Source organism: Crocuta crocuta, unplaced genomic scaffold (assembly GCF_008692635.1).
Source record: "Crocuta crocuta isolate KB4526 unplaced genomic scaffold, BGI_CrCroc_1.0 scaffold93, whole genome shotgun sequence".
Lineage (NCBI taxonomy): Eukaryota > Metazoa > Chordata > Mammalia > Carnivora > Hyaenidae > Crocuta > Crocuta crocuta.
Genome location: NW_027529641.1, coordinates 6,388,264 through 6,408,567, shown reverse-complemented (window position 1 = coordinate 6,408,567; position 20,304 = coordinate 6,388,264). Strand labels below are relative to the sequence as shown.

Here is a 20,304-nt window from a genome sequence, read left to right as displayed (position 1 = left end):
GTGTTAGGAAGACCAAGGACTCCTCTCGGGAAGGAACCTTCTCATACGGTTTTCCAGGGGCACAGTCCTACTGTGTATCTCAACTTCTATATCGTTGAGACAATGAGTTTCTACTAAGCAGGGATTTTATTATTATCCATTAAAACAAGGCGATTAAAGCACTTTTTAATTTTAAAAATTATTAAATGAGGAAGGAAGTAATAGTATCAGTTAATCTCAGGTCAGGTTTTTTTTTTTTTTAAACCCTGTAATAAGTTCCTAAACATCAAGCATTTCCATGAAGCTAGCCACTTACTTAATTATAGGCTTAGTGAGTAAGTGCTTCTTCAGAATTCTCAAAGGGATTGCCAGGATCCTCGTATAATATAGGGTTTAGATGTTCCACACTGGAGCCTATATACTAGCCCTTTTATCTTAACTCACAAAAGTGCCCAGGAGAGAATGCAACGCCAGGTTATACATTGCGGGGAGCCAGCCTAGCTCAAGGATGAGGCAAGCAACTGAAGGCTATGAACCAAGGTGCCAGCACCCCCACCATCCCCTCTTGCCATGGGCCACAGCAAGTCCCGCTCTGGCCACAGGGACCTTCCAGGGGTCTCTCAGAGCAGCCGTGCCATGGCTCATCATCCAGGAGAGTCAGTATTGCTGTTGTTCCCCTCGAAGCTCTGAGTTTCTCTCCAAGGTAACTGGGGAGCCTGCAGATGTCCGGTGGAGGGAAGCACAGTGGATGGCCATCGAGAAGGACCCGGAGCCTGGCTGGCACCATCATCTGCTGTGAGGCTGAGGGCAAGCCCTCCAGTCTCTTCTAGTCAGGTTGTTCTCTCCTCTCCCCAAATTACAGCATGGGGTCCCCTAGGTCCCTTCTTGCCCCAAAACTCTCTGCTGCCTAAGACCTTCTCACTGAAAATGGAGGTTTAGGATCCATGTGGATGTGGAAATAGTTAAATGAGGAGATGAGAAGGTGGGGGAGGAAGGGAGACCAAGGCAGCTGACTCAGACCCCAGCCTAGTCAAGGCCAGATGGGGACTCTGGGCCCAGGAGGCAGAAGGAGGTGTGTGCATCATCACCCGGCTCAGCGCAGAGCACTCAGGACTTAGGCCAAGTACATGGGCAGGGCCTCAGAGGTGGGTCGAGGAGCTGCCCTTGGTACTGGGCTGGCAGGGAGACACAATCGGGAACTACCACAGGGTCAGTGTGCCACTTCCTGACAACACTAGGGGAATGACAGAGCCTTTTGAAAATTTGACAGCACCCCAGACTCTCTTCCCTGGAAAACTCACATGTTCGCACACTTAGAGGGATTTCATAGGCTCTACATTAAGAACCCTTCGGAACACAAGTACACACATAGAACAAGGCGGTAGGTGATACCTGTGACAACAGTGGCAATAAAGATATCTGGAGGAGCCCGAGGAAGGGTGGGTGAGGCCTGTTTGGAGGCTTGGGAAGCATCCCTGGGGAGGAGGCTCCCTGGTGAGGTGGGTGGGCCAGGACCGGGCAGAGCTTGACAGGCAAACTGGAGTGCGAAGACCCAACTTCAGCTTCTTCATCTGTGAAAATGATCAAAGTACCTACCTTGCAGGGTGCTGGTGAGAAGCTATGGAGAATAAATGGTAGCTCAACGGAATCTACATGAGCAAATTGAACATTGATTCCCCTCTGATTTTCTTGCCTGGTACCAGAGCTTTCGAGGGGCTGATATACCAACTCCTTCCCTTACTCACCATCTACGAGGCCCCGTGAGTACAGCCAGGCACTGTTCTGTTTGTTGGGCCACAAAGGCTAAGGCCAGATCCCTGTCTTCCAGGAGCTTCCATCATGGCAGGTGGAGACAAACCTACAAACGGGTCTCCCCCTTGGAAAGAGGAACTGCAGGAGAATCCCTCCAATCACAGCTTTCTAAAGGACATGGACCAGGCCAACGGAAGGGAGCAGAGGAGAAGGACACCTTCACCACTGGAACAGGAATGCCTTGGAGAAGCCATCCCAAGAGGCAATCCCAACCACTGTCCTGGGTTTTGGGCCCGGTGCCCAGTAGGATGGGACACCCCTGCCCTGCTCCCCCCACCACAGAACTCCCAGCTAACACTCACTCCTGAGCACCAGCCCCTTCATTGCCTCACTGCCTTAGGTTCCCTTACACTTCTAGACCTGACTAACGGGTTACTATAAATCCTCAGGCCCCTAACACAGAAGCCCTGCTCACGACACACAATCAGAGTTTATCTCTGCAGAGGCACACAGGACTGCCCTATCTCCCACGAGAGGAGAGCCAGTTTTCTGTCCAACAGTCTTCTTTGATTAGAATCCCAACCCTGTTCGTCTCAGGCTTTACTTTAACAACACACACACACACACACACACACACACACACACACTTTTGAGGGGGGTGTTAACATATTTGTCACTTATACATTACAGGACAGATACACTGGAGGACAGGTTGAACAGGAATGAGAAGTCAAGGCAAGTGTGCATAACAGGCTATAGCAAAGTTGCTGCATCCCAGACCCACAGCTCCTACAGCTCAGGGGAGGCTGTCCCTTATTCTTTGAGGGACTCCAAGGTAAGGAAAAGACTGCTACCTGCTCTGCCTGTCTCAGTTCTAGGCTCCTGGTGGGTGAACCTTGGAGTTTGTTACGGGACCGTGGCTGTGTGTTGAGCCCATTCCTCCCAGGACCAGCTCTCCCCATGAGGAGAGGTGTGAGGCAAGGGATTTCAGCTCTCCACCACTGGTATTACCCTGGCAGGTGGAGGCCCTAATAGCCCTACAACTCATGCCTTAGAAACACCTGCCAGAAGGGGGGGGGTGATGGGCATGGAGGAGGGCTCTTGTGGGGATGAGCACTGGGTGTTATATGGAAACCAACTTGACAATAAACTATTTGTAAAAGAAAGAAAGAAAGAAAGAACTGCCCAGACTAGGGAGGTGGTGGTACTGACTTTCAAATTTACCCTAAATTAGGATTGACAGGAAATTGGAAGAGAAATGCCTGCCTTATTGACATATCTGCTGTGATTTTAACCATGGGACCTCCAAATGTTCCATGGATAGTACTGGAGTCATCAGTACTTTCTGGAATAAAGCATCATACACTTATGGGTTGATGAATTAGGGTAAAATAATAGGACACCCTTCCTTTTAAAAAACATATTTCAATTCTAGGTAGTTAGCAAAAGTGCAATATTGGTTTCAGAATTCTGTGATTCATCACTTACATACAACACCCAGTGCTCATCACAAGTGCCCTTCTTAATACTCATCACCCATCTAGCCCATCCCCCACCCATTTCCCTCCATCAACGCTGTTGTTCTCTATTGTTAAGAGTCTCTTATAGTTTGTTTCCCTCCCCCCTTCCCGTATGTTCATCTGTTTTATTTCTTAAATCCCACATGAGTGAAATCATATGGTATCTTTCTCCGACTTATTTCACTTAGCATAATATACTCTAACTCCATTCACGTTATTGCAAATGGCAAGATTTCATTCTTTTTAAATGTTTATTTATTTTGAGAGAGTGAGAAAGAGTGGTGGGGGGATGGAGGGAGGAAGAGAAAGAGAGAGAGGGAGAGGGAGGGAGGGGAGAGAGAGAGAGAGAGAGAATCCTAAGCACACTCCACACTGCCAGTGTAGAGTCTGATGTGGGGCCTGATCCCATGACTACCAGATCATGACCTGGGCCCAAATCAAGAGTTGGATGCTCAACCAGTTGAGCCACCCAGATGCCCCAAGATTTCATTCTTTTTGATGGCATATCTTCTTTATCCATTCATTGATCAGGGACACTTGGGCTCTTTCCATAGTTTGCCTATTGTTGAGAATACTGCTATAAAGATCTGAGTGTATATACCCCCTCAAATCTGTATTTCAGTATCCTTTGGATAAATACCTAGTAGTGTAATTGCTGGGTTGTAGGGCAGTTCTATTTTTAACTTGTTGAGGAAACTCCATACTGTTTTCCAGAGTACTGGCTGCACTAGTTTCCATTCCCTCCAAAAATGCAAGAGGGCTCCCCTTTCTCCACATCCTTGCCAACACCTGTTGTTTCTTGGGTTGTTCATTTTAGCCATTCTGACAGGTGTGCTGTGGAATCTCATCATAGTTTTGCTTCATATTTTCCTGATAATGAGTGATGTTGAACATCTTTTCATGTGCCTGTCAGTCATCTGGAAGTCTTCTTTGGAAAAATGTCTATTCATGTCTTCTGCCCATTTCTTAACAGGGTTGTTTTTTGGGTGTTAAGTTTGATAAGTTCTTTATAGATTTTTGATACTAACCCTTTGTCAGATATGCCATTTGCAAATATCTTTTCCCATTCCATCAGCTGCCTTTTAGTTGTTTCCTTTGCTGTGCAGACGCTTTTTATCTTGATGAAGTCCCAATAGTTCATTTTTGTTTTTGTTTCCCTTACCTCTGGCAACATGTATAGTAAGAAACTGCTATTGCCTAGGTCAAACAGGTTGCAGCCTCTTGGATTTTGATGGCTTCCTGTCTTACTCTTAGGTCTTTCATTGAGTTTGGATTTACTTTTTTGTGTAGTCAAAGGAAGTGGTCCAGTTTCATTCTCCTGCATGTTCATGTCCATTTTTCCCAACTCCCATTTGTTGAAGGGACTATCTTTTTTTCCAGTGGTTATTTTTTCCTGTTTTGTCAAAGATTAGTTGGCCATATAGTTGTGGGTTAAAGTAACATGACACCTTCCATGTCAGCGGTGACACCTGGTCCCCCCACATCTAAATCCGCAAGTTTTACTTTTTAATTCCTTAAGGTAATTAAGCCCTAAAAAATTTATCTGCAGCCTATGTAAAAGCTTCAGAAGCTTCCAGATAAGGAACAACTGTTTTATTTCTTATTCTATTTTTTAAAGAAGCATCTATTTTAAAGTGTACACAATAATTAGTTGCTATCTGATACAAGGATACTTATTTCAACTCAACCTTATTGCTAAGACAAAATATCCAAGTTCCTCCCTCTACTCCTTGGCGGGTCTCCTTCTCTCAATGGAAATGTATATTATGAATGTAAGAGATCATAAAATGTGATGGAAGGATGGGAGCATATCGATCTCTTAGTTGCCTGTATGAAAGATGAAAGGGGGGAAAAGTGGAGTTTGAACATCACAGGGGTCTCCTTGCAGGCTCACGTATCCAGTTACGGGAACCCATCTCGTAAACACGCAGTGCAAAACAGAAACACAGCTTGCTGAGAATTTCTCTTGCCACCCTCACAAGGCTGGCAGTGTACCTCCTAATGGCGTTTCCAAAGTTGTAGCTGTTTCTCTTTAGTTCAAAAAGTTGTGGTGGAGGCTAAAATGGAATTCTCATAAAACATTCTGTAGGAAGTTACAGGCAGTGTCAGCTTTAAATCTAGGAGGTTGGTATAGAAAATCCTGAGCCCTGTCAACTCGTGCCAAAGTGTGTCTCATCCCATCATTGCTCTGAGAACAACAGGTCAATTGCTGCTCATGGGAAGCAACTAGTGCCAGCGAGAGCAGAGCCCACTAGTCCAGGAGAGCCAGGGAACGCAGGGGTTGAGGAAGCCTGGCTCTACACCCTACCTCCAGTCACTACGTGCATGGCCACAGCTACCAAATCACTTCCATTCTCAACTGCCAAGCTTTCCCACCTGGAAAAGGAAGGGTTTGGATGAAATTAAGTCATCTGAGAAATACTGACTGTAATAAATACTATGTGAGGCACTATGTCAAGTAGGCACTCAGGAGAAGAGAAGGTTAAAGAACATAAAGGGCCACCTATGCTGGTGCTTTCCTACTACAGAGAAAGTGATACGATTTGTGTTGTACATGCTGAGCACGGAGGGTGGTGATGGGCCAGGGGTTCTGCCTTGGTCCCCATCTAGCTACCCTGAGAACTGAGGAGAGCTCTCAGCATGGATGTAGCCCACGGAGACACATGGTGAGTTGGGGCTCCCTGTGTAGATGTGCTGAACTGGACATACATGGAGCATCCACTGCCCCAATGGAAATGCTAATCCTTCGAGCTCAATGTGCTGTGCCAGCTCAGGCAGCAGTCTCCTGGTAGACAGAATTCCCCACAGCCAGGGTCCAGCGGTCTCTTTCTGGAAACTTGCCATCACAGGACCACACATGGTTGATCGTGTGAGTCCACAGCCAGTGACAATGGTAGAGGGGAGGCCGGAGGGATGGGGATGGGGGGAGGAGGAAGGAGCAGCAAAAGGCAATAATGGCAGGAATGAGGATTCCACTTACCTGAGATCTGGAGCCGAGAAAAGTCGATGCTGTTATCTACTTGGCCCTGGTTTCCTTGGAGGCTTCAAGGAACTGTTTGAGGTTCAGGCAAGTCCCCCTGGAGACCCCAGGCAGTCCAGGGGTCTGTCCCCCAGGAGCTCACTGTGTAGTGAACTCACAGCAAATGGTTTCTTAAGATAAGCACTGGTATTAACCCAAGAAGAAATGCAATCTGCTCCTCTCTGGTGCTACCCAAGATGGTAGATGGACATAGCCATGACTAGTTTGCTAGGCATTCTTCCTAAATGGTGGCAAGCTAGAATTCTACCCAGGGAAGGCAGGAAAAACAAGCAATCTGGGAACTCTAAAGTCAGCACACAAAAGCAACCTGGTGTGGTCAAGGCCATACCTTGTGCACATGTATGTCTTCACTAAAGGGTAAAGTGGCCAGAACTAAGAGACGGAAAACCTAGAAAGCCCCTTGAGAAATACAAAATGGTCATGTACTAGAAGCCCATGCCCTACCCCTACAAATGTTTTTTTTTTTTTTTCCTTCAGTAAAGAAAAAGAGAACTGAGCAGTGACCTGACCCAACATTATCAGAGGAAGAAAAGCAACATTAGCTTCAAGCCTGAGCAGCAAGAAAAATAGGACTCCGTTTGCCAGATAAAATAGGAACTCCCTGCAGCTGGATTACCTCTGTGTCGGTCACAAAGGCACAGTCCACTCATCACATGACCAAATCTCTTAACTTCAACTATGTCCTGTTGTCCAAATTAAGCCACTTTTCTGATTCATAAAATACCATGTCATAGAAAAGTGAATCACTTCATTACTACTTAGTGTCACGTAAAAGAAGTCACACTTAACTCATGCGAAACAATTTCCTAATGAAAAGGAAACATAAAAAATGTTCTAAGTGTGACTTTTAAGATGCCGGAACAAACATATTTACAGTAACCACAAACAATTATATGAATTTTCTTAAGGTCCTATCTGCAACATAAGGGAGTTAATTCCCTTGAATCTGATCCTCTACCCGTAATGGGACTTTAGAATTGATAAATCACTTGGTTTGTGGATGCGCAATGGAAACGCAGTGCAAGGCACTCTGGGCATCAGTGAATGAATGAAACAAAAGAGCACATCTCAGTACTGAGTGTGACACTCCTTCAGGACAAGACAGAGCACTGGAGCAGCAGCACTAGCTCAGGGTTTCATTCCGACACCGACCATCTCTTATAGGACCTTCCCACAGATCACCTCAGCCTTTCCAAACGGGACTCAGAATGTTAACTGTCGCTCAGGAATCAGAGAGTTCTTCTGGAAGGTAAAAAGATACCTATACAATGCATCATGATCCCTTACAGAAACAGATCACAAAAGTCTGAATACTATTTACCAGCAGCGTATGAGAAAAGTCATGAGATCCAGGAGCGCTATATACCAGCTTGATGCCTCAGTTATCTAAGGCTGAAGACATCTCAATGGTAATAACCAAATAACTAACAACAGAATAAAGACCAATCACCTTTGTATCTTATCTTAGGAGTCTACAGCAACTCGGGCCTAAATATCTGGCAATGGGTATTTAAAATCTTTATTGGTATTTAAGCTCATATAAATTCTAAAACCTAAATGTGTAAGACATGTTAAGAGAACACAGTTAGAGTATGTTACATAAATACAGGCAGCAGACACAAATCCATTTCCTTTCTTCTCTGAAACCCAGCTACATGGGATGTGGAAATATTTTTTTATCAACTAGATAATCTATTTTATCAATAGCTAGTAAGCCATTTTTGTAAATTGTCAGCTGAAAAAACAAAACACTACTTACATCATATTGGAAAAGGAATGACCTCAAGATTTCCAAGCAATGCAGCTATTTTTCACATCTGAACTCCCCTGCTGATCATTAGGAATGGTTTCAAATGTCCCATTCTTGGCCTTCTGCTGTGCCAAATCCTGGACAAGTCCTCAACAAAGTTAGTTGCGAGCTATGGGTTTTATCTGCATGGGGGCGCTCTGTCTCAACTGTCTGCCCTCCCTTCCCCTCAGCACACCATCACTCACAGTAGTGTGAACTCTCTCCTGAATCAAGCTGTGTTTATATTATATAAAGGAAGTGTGAAATCAGAGTTGTCTTGCCTCTATCTCCTGTGGGCTAATAAACTACCTCCAATTCATCGTTCTCCTGTCCTGTGCTTAGAAACAGTGTGGTCCAAACTCTGTGCTCAGTTAAGGTGGGGCAGGCATGAGGCAGAGGTGAATTCAGCCCCAAAGGACTCAGTGCTCAATCAACACACTCAAGGATGCGACAGTCTTTTGCGGTGGTAGATGCAGAATGTGGCAAAATACATGATTGGGGGAGGGGGCAAGAACTGCCTTCTCTGATCTAAAATGGTGCTGTTTTCTGGATCACGCTCTCAACACAACTCCCAGTGATCTAAAATGCAGATGGACAAAAGACAGCTCTTTGTTTTTTATCAAACAGCCCGGAATATCAAAAAACTATGGCAGACTAGAAATAAAACACAATTCTGATAGGTTTTAAACCAGATTTAAGTTTTTTTTTTTAATTCAAATTGACCCAAAGCAAAACTTACATTACAAAGGAAGAACAAAATACATTATGATATAACACTAGGAGTTACATGAAAGCTAAATTTGTGGGTGAAGGGCCTCATCCCAATCACATTCTGGGCTACTGAGCAATTCTGCAGGAAAGTTAGAATCTCTGTTTGCATACGGTCCACTCTGGTAATGAAACTATACATTCTTGCCTCTTAGGGTGTGCGTCTGACAAATCACTCTAGACTCCTCAGCCTCCAGATGTGGACTCTGTCTCCTGCCAGAACACTGAATTCTCTAGCGGAAATGCTGTTCCAAGCATGACTGATAATGAATTAAAAAAAAAACAAAACAGTCAAGTCCTCCAAACTAACAAGCGTGGATTATTCTGTAGTAAATAGTTTAGAAATATGGGAATTAAATAATCTAAAAAACACTCTTAACTCTGCTGTACATTTATAAACACAAATATTTACACACACAAAAAAATCTTGTTTTTAAAAGATGAGGTTGGCAATTCATTAATGATCATAATCTTTTATGAGTTGGTTTCTTTGGTGTACTCGCCAAATATATTTTTATAAAGGTTTAGGAATAGGCTTAAACAATAAATTTCAAAAGGAACATAGAAAGCTCAGTGACAAATTTGATAATATTCGGAACATTGTGGTGAAGATTAGAAAAAAACCAATCAGTTGATCTTCTGAAAATACTTGTTCTCTCTACTCATGATGTGACCACAGAATGCTTCCCTGCCAATTGAATTCAAATGTGGACCTACACGTTCGTCTCTATATTCTACCGCTTACCACCTTCGAGATTGAAGTTTTAGTTATGGTTGAATAGGATATGCGATTGGGATTTTACTAACAAAACCAAAACATTCTCTTTAAGCTTCCAGGTCAATTAAACCTCAAACAATAAATAATGGAATTATCCACTTCTTCATTAAATAGAAATTTCAATTCCAGGAAGAGCTCTCATAATTTTTTTCCGAAGTCGCAGCAGCAATACAGAACAAAGAATTTACCTTAATCTCATCTTTTTCCTTGGAACTCCCTGACTCAAACTCTGTGGCTAACTTAGTTTGGAAACCTCTGGATGGCTGGGAAAAGAAAGTTGTTTTAACCTACCTGAATAAATGAGTACACATGTTTCAGGAAAGAAGCCCTGTGTGAAGGTAATGTTAATATTACTGCTCAGAGTGCAGGGTCCTGGGCGCCCTCCCAGCTCCTCGTCTCCCTGAGCTGGGGGTTTGAAGGGAAAGTAACAGTTCATTTCTGGCCATGCCATGCCCCTGATGCTGCGAGTATGTGTCAGTGCTGACTTGGGCGCTGGTTGAAAGAATGAGAACACAGTTCAGTTCCACAGGGGACTCTCTTTTGGAAGATAACTTTCTGGAGATGGAGACCGCCCATTTCTATCCATCAGGTTCCAGTTAGTTTTGGAATGGTTGTAAAACTGGCCATGCTCTTACCAGCTCCCCACAAAAGAGTCTATGTAACCCCCCACCCACCATCAGCGATCCCCCAAATCATTGTTTCCAAAGCTGCCCATTCTTGTTCTTCAGAAACCTGTGCAATGCCTACAGCAGATCAGATACTCCCAACACCGAAGCTACTCCGCATCCAAGAGAACAGACTTTGTGCTTGAGAAAATGGTGCTGCTGGCTCTCTAAAAATGTAAATCCAGAGTAGACTCTTAATGCTGCTTATGCTTTCCAGGTGAAAACATTTTATACCGAATGACTTAAAACTAGAAATTCAGACCAGAGAGAAGCCCTTCATCTTGTAAACTTCTGATAACAAATTTATTACTAGCGTGTAAATATTTTGAAATTTCCCAAAGCACTAAGAACAATACCGGGATATTTGAAAGGGTTCTTCTGAAACCAATACGATGACAGATCAAGCACAGAGCACATCTCCAAGGGCATCACCATAGATCCCTAATGCTTCTGGAACCTTTTCCATGGTTACACTTTGTCATAACTCTGTTTACACTGCAAACATATGCCCAATCAACCCAGAAAATAAAATGACCGTCCAGAAGAGTTTCACTGTGCATAACCTTAAAATGAATAGGAAATGTTTAATTAGCATAACAGGGATTAACCAGATTTACAACTGTGCACCCATTTGAAACTGTACCCTTTAGAAATCTTTTTTTTTTTTTTTTAACTGGGAAGAAGCAAAAAAAGAAAAGAAAAGACCATAAAACCACCCCAAATTATTGAACCATTAAAGCCAAATGGTTTGACAATATTTTGGGCTATTTGTAGGGAAGACTCTACCATCAGGATATGAAATTTTCTGCTTAAAGTGAATGACAAGGCTTACAATGGAAATTGCAACTGACACACCATGGTTCTGCAACTGAAATTAAAAGTAGCAGTTCCTGTCCTTGCGGGCATGTCGGAGCGGGCCGTGGAATGAGAAACATCAAGTGAAATAATGGATAAAATACACCAGAAAGAGTATTGCACGGAGGCACTGTTTTAAAAACAGAACACACTGGCTTTATAAAGTTATCTTCTTTTTCCATTAATTTTTCTTTTTAAAAGCACGATTCAACTAGAGACAGAAGTTGAGACCCAATGTCTCTGGGTAGTGTACTACAGTTGTTAAAAAAAAATAATTTAAAAAACAAGAGCACACCAACAGGAAAGCAGAGGTACTGGATTTATGTCATCTGAAAGCTACATTAATTAGGAAAGGAACAGTTTGAAACCGCCAATTTGTACTCATTAAAAATGAAAGAGGTGACAGCATTACTTTAAAAATTTCTTCGGGCATCTTCCAGTAGAACCCAGGACCCTCCCTGGGTGGAACTGTGCCCCCAAACCTTAACAAGTGCTCTGCTGGTCCATACTGTCGTGCGCGCCCATAAAACCATCAATTTGGAAAGGGTAAATCCCCCACTTCAGCCCTGCATGTGTCATTTTGGAAAAACAAGTTTTGTAAATGCAATATTGTATAGAAAGCTTGGACCTCTTAAACTTGGACCAAGAAACCAAATTAAGACCTTCAAGCATGTGGTGTGTGTGTGTGTTTATATATATATATATATAAAAAAAAAAATCCCTCCCCTACCAAGAAAACCAACCAAACAAACAACAACAACAAAAAAAACCTAAAAGTGTATACCTGCTTTCTGACTTCACAGCAAATCAGAAATTGCATAGGATATACTTTGTGCAAGGCAAAAAGCCTTTTAAGTATCTGGAATATAACTCCTAATCTTGCTCACAGGTCTGTGTACATCAGATATCGTCAAATTTGTGTTTTAAGTAGTCTTTCATGACCTTGGCAATTGGTAGTTCATCAAGTAGCTTTAGGTTTTGAAGGCCTATACATTGTCGAATTTTAATTCGGCACAGGTCCTGTAAGTTTCTGGGCTGTCCTAAAAAGACAGAAAAAAAGAAGAAACTGTTAACAAAGCTACAAAGTACAAGATTTAAGGCAGGCTTTTCTTTCTGAAAATAAGTGTTTATTTCAGGGGCGCGCCTCTCTGTGGACTTCACATGCAAAGGGTCAGACAGACTCTTACTGAGAGGACACATCCTGGTTACCTTCGTGGGAGGTCTTATTTGATGCTTTTCACAACCATGGGAGGATGGATATTTTCACTTCTGTGTTACAAATATAAGGACTCAAAGTCTTACGGATGGGAGTAAACTGGTCAATGTCAGATGACCAATGAAAGCTTTTTAGCAGACACTAAAACCAGTTCTTTGATTCTAAGGCTGGTATTCTTTCCATTACAAACCAGAACGCCAGTTTTCATCCTGGGATGAAAGGATGAGGGAGTCTGTGTGAACAAATCATCCCTCTGGGCCAAAGTTTCTCCATCTGAAAAGTGAGGTGGGGGGCGTCGAATGAAATGCTGTCTAATGCAGTCCCTCCTTTCAGCTCACCGTCTAGGACACTGGAGCTTAGACATACAGCACGGTGTCCGGGAAGCTTTCTCAAACGAAATGCGCGTACCTGCTCACCATGATTCTGGACACGGCAAACCTTGGCTTGTGGGGATGGGGGCCTGGACTGCGAGGGCAGGAGGCAGGTGGAAAAAGCACCCCATGCTATTCTAAATCTGCATATCTTCAAACCTCACATCCTGACCATGTGCCAATAACAACTGCTGCTGCTGCTCAAAAGAAAGATTACAAAATCCAATGTCTCTCACTTTGGAATACTGTATTTTACCAAAACGACTTAGATGACCACAAACACAGGCAAGAATTCAAAGCAACAGTGCCTCAATCATGTTTGGATTCACATAGTTCTGTTTCCATATTAAATAGTAATAATAACAAAAGCTAACATGCTGAATGCTTACTCCGTGTCACGTACTCTTATAAGCTCTGGACATACCCTAACTCGTTTCATCCTTTTACGAGGGAAGTGCTTTGATCATCATTCCCATTTTACAGACTCCTTGCGTCTAAGAGAGATTAAGTAATATGCTAAAAGTCAGGTAGAATGCCATACTTCAGTGGTTCTCACAACTTCTTGGTCTCAAAACCTCTTGGCATTTTAAAACTTTATCAAGGACCCCAAAGAGCTTGTGTTTATGTGGGTTGTATCTATCACTAATTACCACATTAGGAGGTAAAGCAAATTTTAGAAATACTTATTTAAAAAAGATAAAAATAAGCTCATTATATGTTGCCATAAATAACACTGGCATAAAAATAACAATGCTTAAAAAAACAGTAAGAAGAATGACACTTTTTCACATTTTTGCAAAGTTCTTAAAGGGCTTAATAGATGATAGTGGAGTTCTCATACATGATTCTACATTCAGTGTGCCGTGCTAAAATCACATCATCTCATGTCTGAAAAAGTCCACTTACACTCATGAAAGAAGGAATAGGTCAGAACATTTTTTCCTGAAAATCGTTCTGACCTCAGATGGGGAAGGGGTCTTGTGGCGCTCCAGGGGTCCTCAGCCCATACCTGGGAAACCGCTGCTATCCTTAGTACTATAACTATCCTTAGTACTACAACAACTGTCCTTGTTGTAGCAATCACCGTCATTCAAAATTAAGTAATTCTTCATAAATGAAAAAGGCTCCTTAAACTGCTCTGTAAAGCCTGTATGAACATGTGCTTTCCAAGAGTTACTTAACACATGATCTCTTGACAGAACTGCAGAGGCTACTGCTTTCCTGGAAATGCCTGGAAAACAGGTGCATGGGTATCTACGGATATCTGCCCTGCCATCTATGTGAGGCTGTGATACATACACACTTCCATGGCCCTTGCCAAGATTTGTCTTCTCCATTGTCCAGATCTCTGCTAAAAAAACACTTCATTAGGGGTGACAAAGTCAGGTTCCCCATCAGATACTCTAGAGCTCCCTTCTACCACAGCACTTAATAAGGTTATGATTTTACATTTATTTGGTGACTATCTATTAATGCCCACTTTCTTCACTCTGTGACCTGTTCCACGAAGGCAAGACCACTTCTGGCTGCCAGTGAAGCCCAGTGCCTGACACAATAATCAATAAATACCAGTTGAATGAATGAATACTTAACAGGCTTATCCATAAGGGACAGACCGGCCAACTCATTGCAAAACCCACCCATGTCAACAGCAAATCATTTTCTAACCTGTTTTGAATTATTTTTCACCACCCTTCATGGGCTACCATTAGGAAGGGAATAAATTATCATTGCCATTTTTCAATAAATGCTTACAGTATTTGATCTGCAAATGCAAACCAGAATAGCAGTTAGATACGAACCTTCTTTTTTTCAAAATAAAGAATCTGATTTCCCTAATAGATGGCAGGTTCTTTTTAAATGGAGTATTAATGAAAAGAATAAGCTCAATGTATTCAGGCAAAAAAAAAAACAGGTGAGGATAAAGTTGACATGTATGAGTATATATGTGCACTTAAATGAAAACATATCATCCAACAAAGCAGAAAAACTCCATTACTGGAATTTGCTTAGCTAAGGAAAAAAGAAGGGATGGAAACAAAGGATTCTGTAGGGGGAATCCTGTTTTGTGGCAGGCCATGTTTTGTGGCAGACCATGCTCTCCAAAAGTAACCACAACTTCGCCTATGCCTCATGCTTTTTGTACAGACTGAGAACTACCGCCATTATGGGTCCCTTTCCTTGAAACCATGGCAGAAGTGATGATATACGACTGCTGTGGCTAAGTCATAGAAGAGGACATGCTTTCACCTGGTCCTTGGGACATTCACTCTGCGAACACAGCTACCCCCATGCCATGAAGTCCGAGCAGTCTATAAAAAGGAACTGAGGTCACTCACTGCCCACCAGCCCTGGATGAGCTCCCAACTGCCAGCACCGAATTGCCAGCCATTGGAGTGAACCATTTTGAAAGAGGAGAGGAGCCAGTCATGGGACTCCAGATAGAGCAGAGAAGGAAAATAATCCAGCACTACTGTGTTAAGGCACCACAATTTGTAGCATTAGATAACTGAGATCCTGGGACCTGGAGGTAGGGTGTTGTCATTAAAAAAAAAAAATCTAAAATATGTGGCTTTATCACTGGGACCAGGTGGTGGGAAAGTGCTCCGAGGAGGCTGTTAGGGCCTAAAAGAACATTTTTAAATGTTACTAGAAGCTGGAGGAAAAGAGAGCCTTTTATTAGTGGCAGAAAGTTTGGCAACACTGTCCCCTGCTGTAATGTGGGAAGTAGTAAATACCTTAATGATCTGGTTAAGAAGATTCCGCAGAGAGAATACTGGCTCTCCTCATTGTCTAAAATGCATGAAGGCAAAGATAAACTAGCAACTTTAATCCAAGGAACGCAGCTACAGAAACACTACCATCCTCAGAAGTTACCTCCACATGGGCCTTTCCCAGGGAGACATGTACTTTCTATGTCTAAATATCAGACAGTTTTACTCAATTTGCTACTGATTTTTCTTCTCCTTAGGCACTGTGTTGTGCTGTGGCAATCTTTGCCTATCTTGGGAGAATCTGATTTTTTAAGAAATTTCTTGACCATGTATAATCCCTGTCTGCAGAATGGCCTTTAATGGGAGAGGCTGATCTTAGTGGTTAAAAACATCAGCTCTGGAACAAGATGGCCCAGGGCTGACTCCTGGCCCCACCACTTCCAGTCTGTGTGATCCTAGGCAAGCTACTTAGCCACCTGTTTCAGGTGCCTCATCCACGAACCAAGGATAGCAACACCTGCATCACAGGCTTTATACCGGCATAAAAAGTAAATTTTGCTAATGTGCATGGCATTGTAAGGGCTATTTAAGTATTCAGTAAGTAAATGTTAAAATAGTAATTTTTAAATACTTGTAAGGATAACGTTTGCTTCTCCTTCCCAGAAAAGAAGAGGGCTCTTTGTGGAAGTTGAGGTCTCCATTGTCCCCTTGTTAAGATAGGAAGGCACCTAGCTCACAGCATGGGAGCAAGTGCTAATCCATTACGGGGAAACGATCCTGGGCAAAATGATGGAAATGACACTCTGGAAATCACTGCACGACTTCAGTCAAGCAGAGATGTAAGAACTTTAACTGTAAACAGCTGTGCGGAGATGAAGGGATGAATGTCATTCTACAACAGAGCCACAAATGTGCAGATCTGAACTCCTCTTGCTGTTACGAAGCGCTGGGTGAAAAGCAGTCTAAATAGTAAGGAGTGGTAAGGACTCCTTGTTGTAATTACTGCTATTTCTAAGACTAAGGAGCTATCTTTTCAGGAATATCATTTTAGGAATGGAAGGTCATGATGGAAAAAGAAGTACTTATTTCGTTGTCAACACATCCCTCTAAAGTACCTACGGAGCACCTACTATGTACTCAAAAATGCACCACCCCAAGGATCAGAGGGGTGAGGAGAGGGGGGGAGGCGGCAGAGGAAAAGAATAAGGGGAATAATAAAAAAACAAACAAACCTCAACACACACGTGCACAGTGTTTACTAGGTGTTTCAGAAAAGTATTCCTACCCTGCTAGATAACTACTGCCTTTTCCAAGGGGNGGGGGGGGGGTGGGTGGATATTTCACAAAAGAGTATAATTTAAGGAATCATAAACACTTGGGGAGATGCAGAAACACTATAAGGTGTTCACACTAACAAACTACAATGGAATTGCATAACAGTTCAAAGGGCTATTAGTCTTTCCATTTGGTAAAGAAGCCCATCATTAGTAGTAATTGGGCTGGTCTAAAATAGGAAATCAGCTTTTGAAGGGTCTGGTCTAGGATAAATTACAAAAGCAGGGCAGCAGCATAACTCAGAAAATTAAATGTCCTAAGCCACCTCCTTTGGTATCACCATCACCACATTTATGATAGGATAAACTTATTTATTTAGGTAGACAGAGAGGCCAAACATTTTTGTATCACCTAAGTAAAGAAGTTGAAAGAACAAGGTTCCAGTCTTCTCTGGGAGGGAAGGGGAAGAGGCTGGATGTTTCAGAGGAGAGGGTGTAAAGAAACAGAAAGAAAGACTGAGCCTCCTTTGGACTGCTTTGTACAATCTGGCTTGTCCCATTAAGCGCCTCCCCACCTCAGGTCAGTATCTGGATGGCCTCCCAATACCTCTTTGTTTTACTTCAGCCTCCCATTTTAAAATCCTACCATAAACACGTTTTATTCCTTTGCTCTTGTCTCTGAATTCCTTGCACACAGGGACTCAGTATGAAATGTGTTCAACAAATCGTACTTTATAGGACGATGGTAGTTTCTAGCTCACCTTAAAATAAAAATCATGGTATTGTAAAATAATCTAACTCTTAGAATCCAAATAATGTACAGTTATCAGGTTTGATGACATTTGTCCATTGGTTACATTTTTTCCCACAGGCTAAATGAGCTTTGACCTGCAGTCTTCATTTGCACTAAACAAAATCTTCCTTCCTAAAAAGTGACAAATCCCTAGAAACCTACATTAAAAACACAGTGCAATATAGGGCGCTCGAGTGGCTCAGTCGGTTAAGTGACTCTTGATTTCAGCTTAGGTCATGATCTTACAGTTCGTGAGTTCACGCCCTGCACTGGGCTCTGCGCTGACAGTGTGGATCCTGCTTAGGATTCTCTCTTTCCCTCCCCCTGCTCGTGCACACATGTGCACAAACTCTCTCTCTCAAAATAAGTATTTTTTTAAAACCCAGAAAGCAGGGGCTCCTGGGTGGCTCAATCGGTTGAGCATCCAACTTCGGCTCAGGTCATGATCTCATGGTTTGTGGGTTCGAGCCCAGCATCGGGCTCTGTGCTGACAGCTAGTTCAGAGCCTGGAGCCTGCTTTGGATTCTGTGTCTCCCTCTCTCTCTGACCCTCCTCTGCTCACGCTGCCTCTCTCTCTCTCTCTCTCTCATAAATAAGACATTAAAAAAATTTTTTTAAATAAAAATAAAAAATAAAAACCCAGAAAGCAGTAGAAATATCATGAAAAAAAGGTCAGAATAAGGTACTACTTTCTCTATCAAAGAACCTTAAAATTTATTATAAGTTGATTTAGAACTGTGTACTATTTATTTATTTCTAAAAGTGATTTTAGTAATTGGTACTGAAAAGCCTATCAAAACTACAATACAGATGTCTGGCAAATTCCCAATTTCTTACGGGAAAAAAAATCAATAATCAAAAATGACACATTTAGGTAAAATGTGTTACACAAATGATTTTTCCAAAGAGTTATACTAGGTAATACTTTTTGGATATCACCCTACCAAAAAAAAAAAAAAAGTTAAAGAAATTGATTAATGAAGCATTTGAAAGAAACCCAGAAATAAGGGCACCTCATACAGAGGTACTGTTTTATGTGATCATCTGCTTACATGCTTAACATATTAGATTTAGCAGAGAACACCACAGCCTAAATTTCACTTTCTTAAAATTAAAAAAAGTCATGACTTGTATTCTTTTTTTTTAAAGTTTGAAACTGTTTTTGAAGCTTAACTTTGCAGCTAAAACATAGTGTTTGACTATTTAAATAAAAACACACTTCAGATTACTGCAGTGTTTATAAAACAGTGTTCTTAAAATTTTAATGTTTATTTATTTTTGAGAGAGAGATTAACAGAGTGTGAGTGGAGCGGGGAGCAAAGAGAGAGGGAGACAGAATCTAAAGCAGGCTCCAGGCTCTGAGCCATCAGCACAGAGCTGGGTGCAGGACTCAGACTCACAAACTGTGAGATCATGACCTGAGCCGAAGTCGGACGCTCAACTGACTGAGCCACGCAGGTGTCCCTAAAACAGTGTTTTTAAATACCTGTGATGCTCTTCTAGAAAACAACAAGCTTAAGTAACTGATAGATTAAGTCTCCCCAAAACACTTTACCCAATTCATTTCCCTTCTCATCTCTTTTTCTCAGAAATCTATGTCATTTAATTTCTTAAAATACACAATCTGAAATGCTGCCCAGTCCTGCCTTTAACACACCACTGAGTGGTTGCTTCAGGCCTATGAACAGCATCTACTAGAAACAGAGATTGCTGCATCAACTCAGAGGGCTCCTTAGGATAGTAAGCACCCAAAGAGCATATTCTCGGCCATAAGAAAAACTCTATACTGGAGCTTGCCACAGGAATAAAAGATGCTATGTAATTTTGTTCAGCTGTTTAGCAAACAAAATTAAATGGTTAATTTACTGGACTTCTAGCACCTTGGATCACTGCTCTCTATAAGTGGGATCTAGAATCCAGGGTACTTACTAGTCCTCCAAATTAATCTGAATAATGAATCTGTACTCTCATACATCTGACACAACCACAATTTTATAGACACACTTCAGCAAACACAGATCTCCAGAGATCCTAAACTGAAAATACGCTGGCATAGGGCAAATTGTAATTTAAAGCATTTCACTTTATCCAGGCTGAAACTGCAAAGAGAAATATATGAGAGATTCACCAAATTCGAAAACACTAGGCTAACAAGGTGTCCTTAAATTTTGTATAGAGAGGTTGCACATCACTAGGTCTCAAAGTTTTTAAGTTTTATGGCCTTTTTGCACTCTTAAAAACTGGAGGGGCACCTGGGTGGCTCAGTCGGTTGACCATCCGACTTCGGTTCAGGTCATGATCTCACAGTCTGTGGGTTCGAGCCCCATGTCGGGCTCTGTGCTGAGAGCTCAGAGCCTGGAGCCTGCTTCGGATTCTGTGCCTCCCTCTCTCTCTCTGCCCCTCCCCTGCTCGCTCTTTGTCTCTGTCTCTCAAAATAAAGACATTAAAAAAAAAAACAAAACTAGAGCACCTCAAAGAATTTTTGTTTCTGTGGGTTATACCTATCGGTATTTGCCATACTTAGACATGAAGATTGAGAAATTTAAAACATATTCATTGATTCATTTAAAAATAACAGTAATATTGGAGGGGGGGGGCACCTGGCTGGCTCAGTCAGTGGAAGTTGTGACTCCTGATCTCAGGGTTGTGATTTCAGGCCCCATGTGGAGTGTAGAGAGTACTTAATAAAATCTTTAAAAAATATAATAACAGTAATATAAATTCATTATCACCTGAACTAAATTTTTGTGGGGAAAAAAAAGCTACGTTCTAAAATAAAAAAGGTTTCAC

The 20,304-nt window shown here is 42.2% G+C and overlaps 1 protein-coding gene across 1 annotated transcript in view; it reads right to left on the bottom strand.

The window, feature by feature from the left end:
- Positions 1–8,757: 8,757 nt before the first annotated feature.
- Positions 8,758–20,304, bottom strand: part of ASB7 (ankyrin repeat and SOCS box containing 7) — a 52,034-nt gene continuing 40,487 nt past the window's right edge. The window contains exon 6 of the mRNA XM_077762393.1: positions 8,758–12,186. Within this exon, the coding sequence (XP_077618519.1) occupies positions 12,047–12,186 (140 nt within the window). The 3' untranslated portion in view covers positions 8,758–12,046. The remainder of the gene's footprint in view (positions 12,187–20,304) is intronic.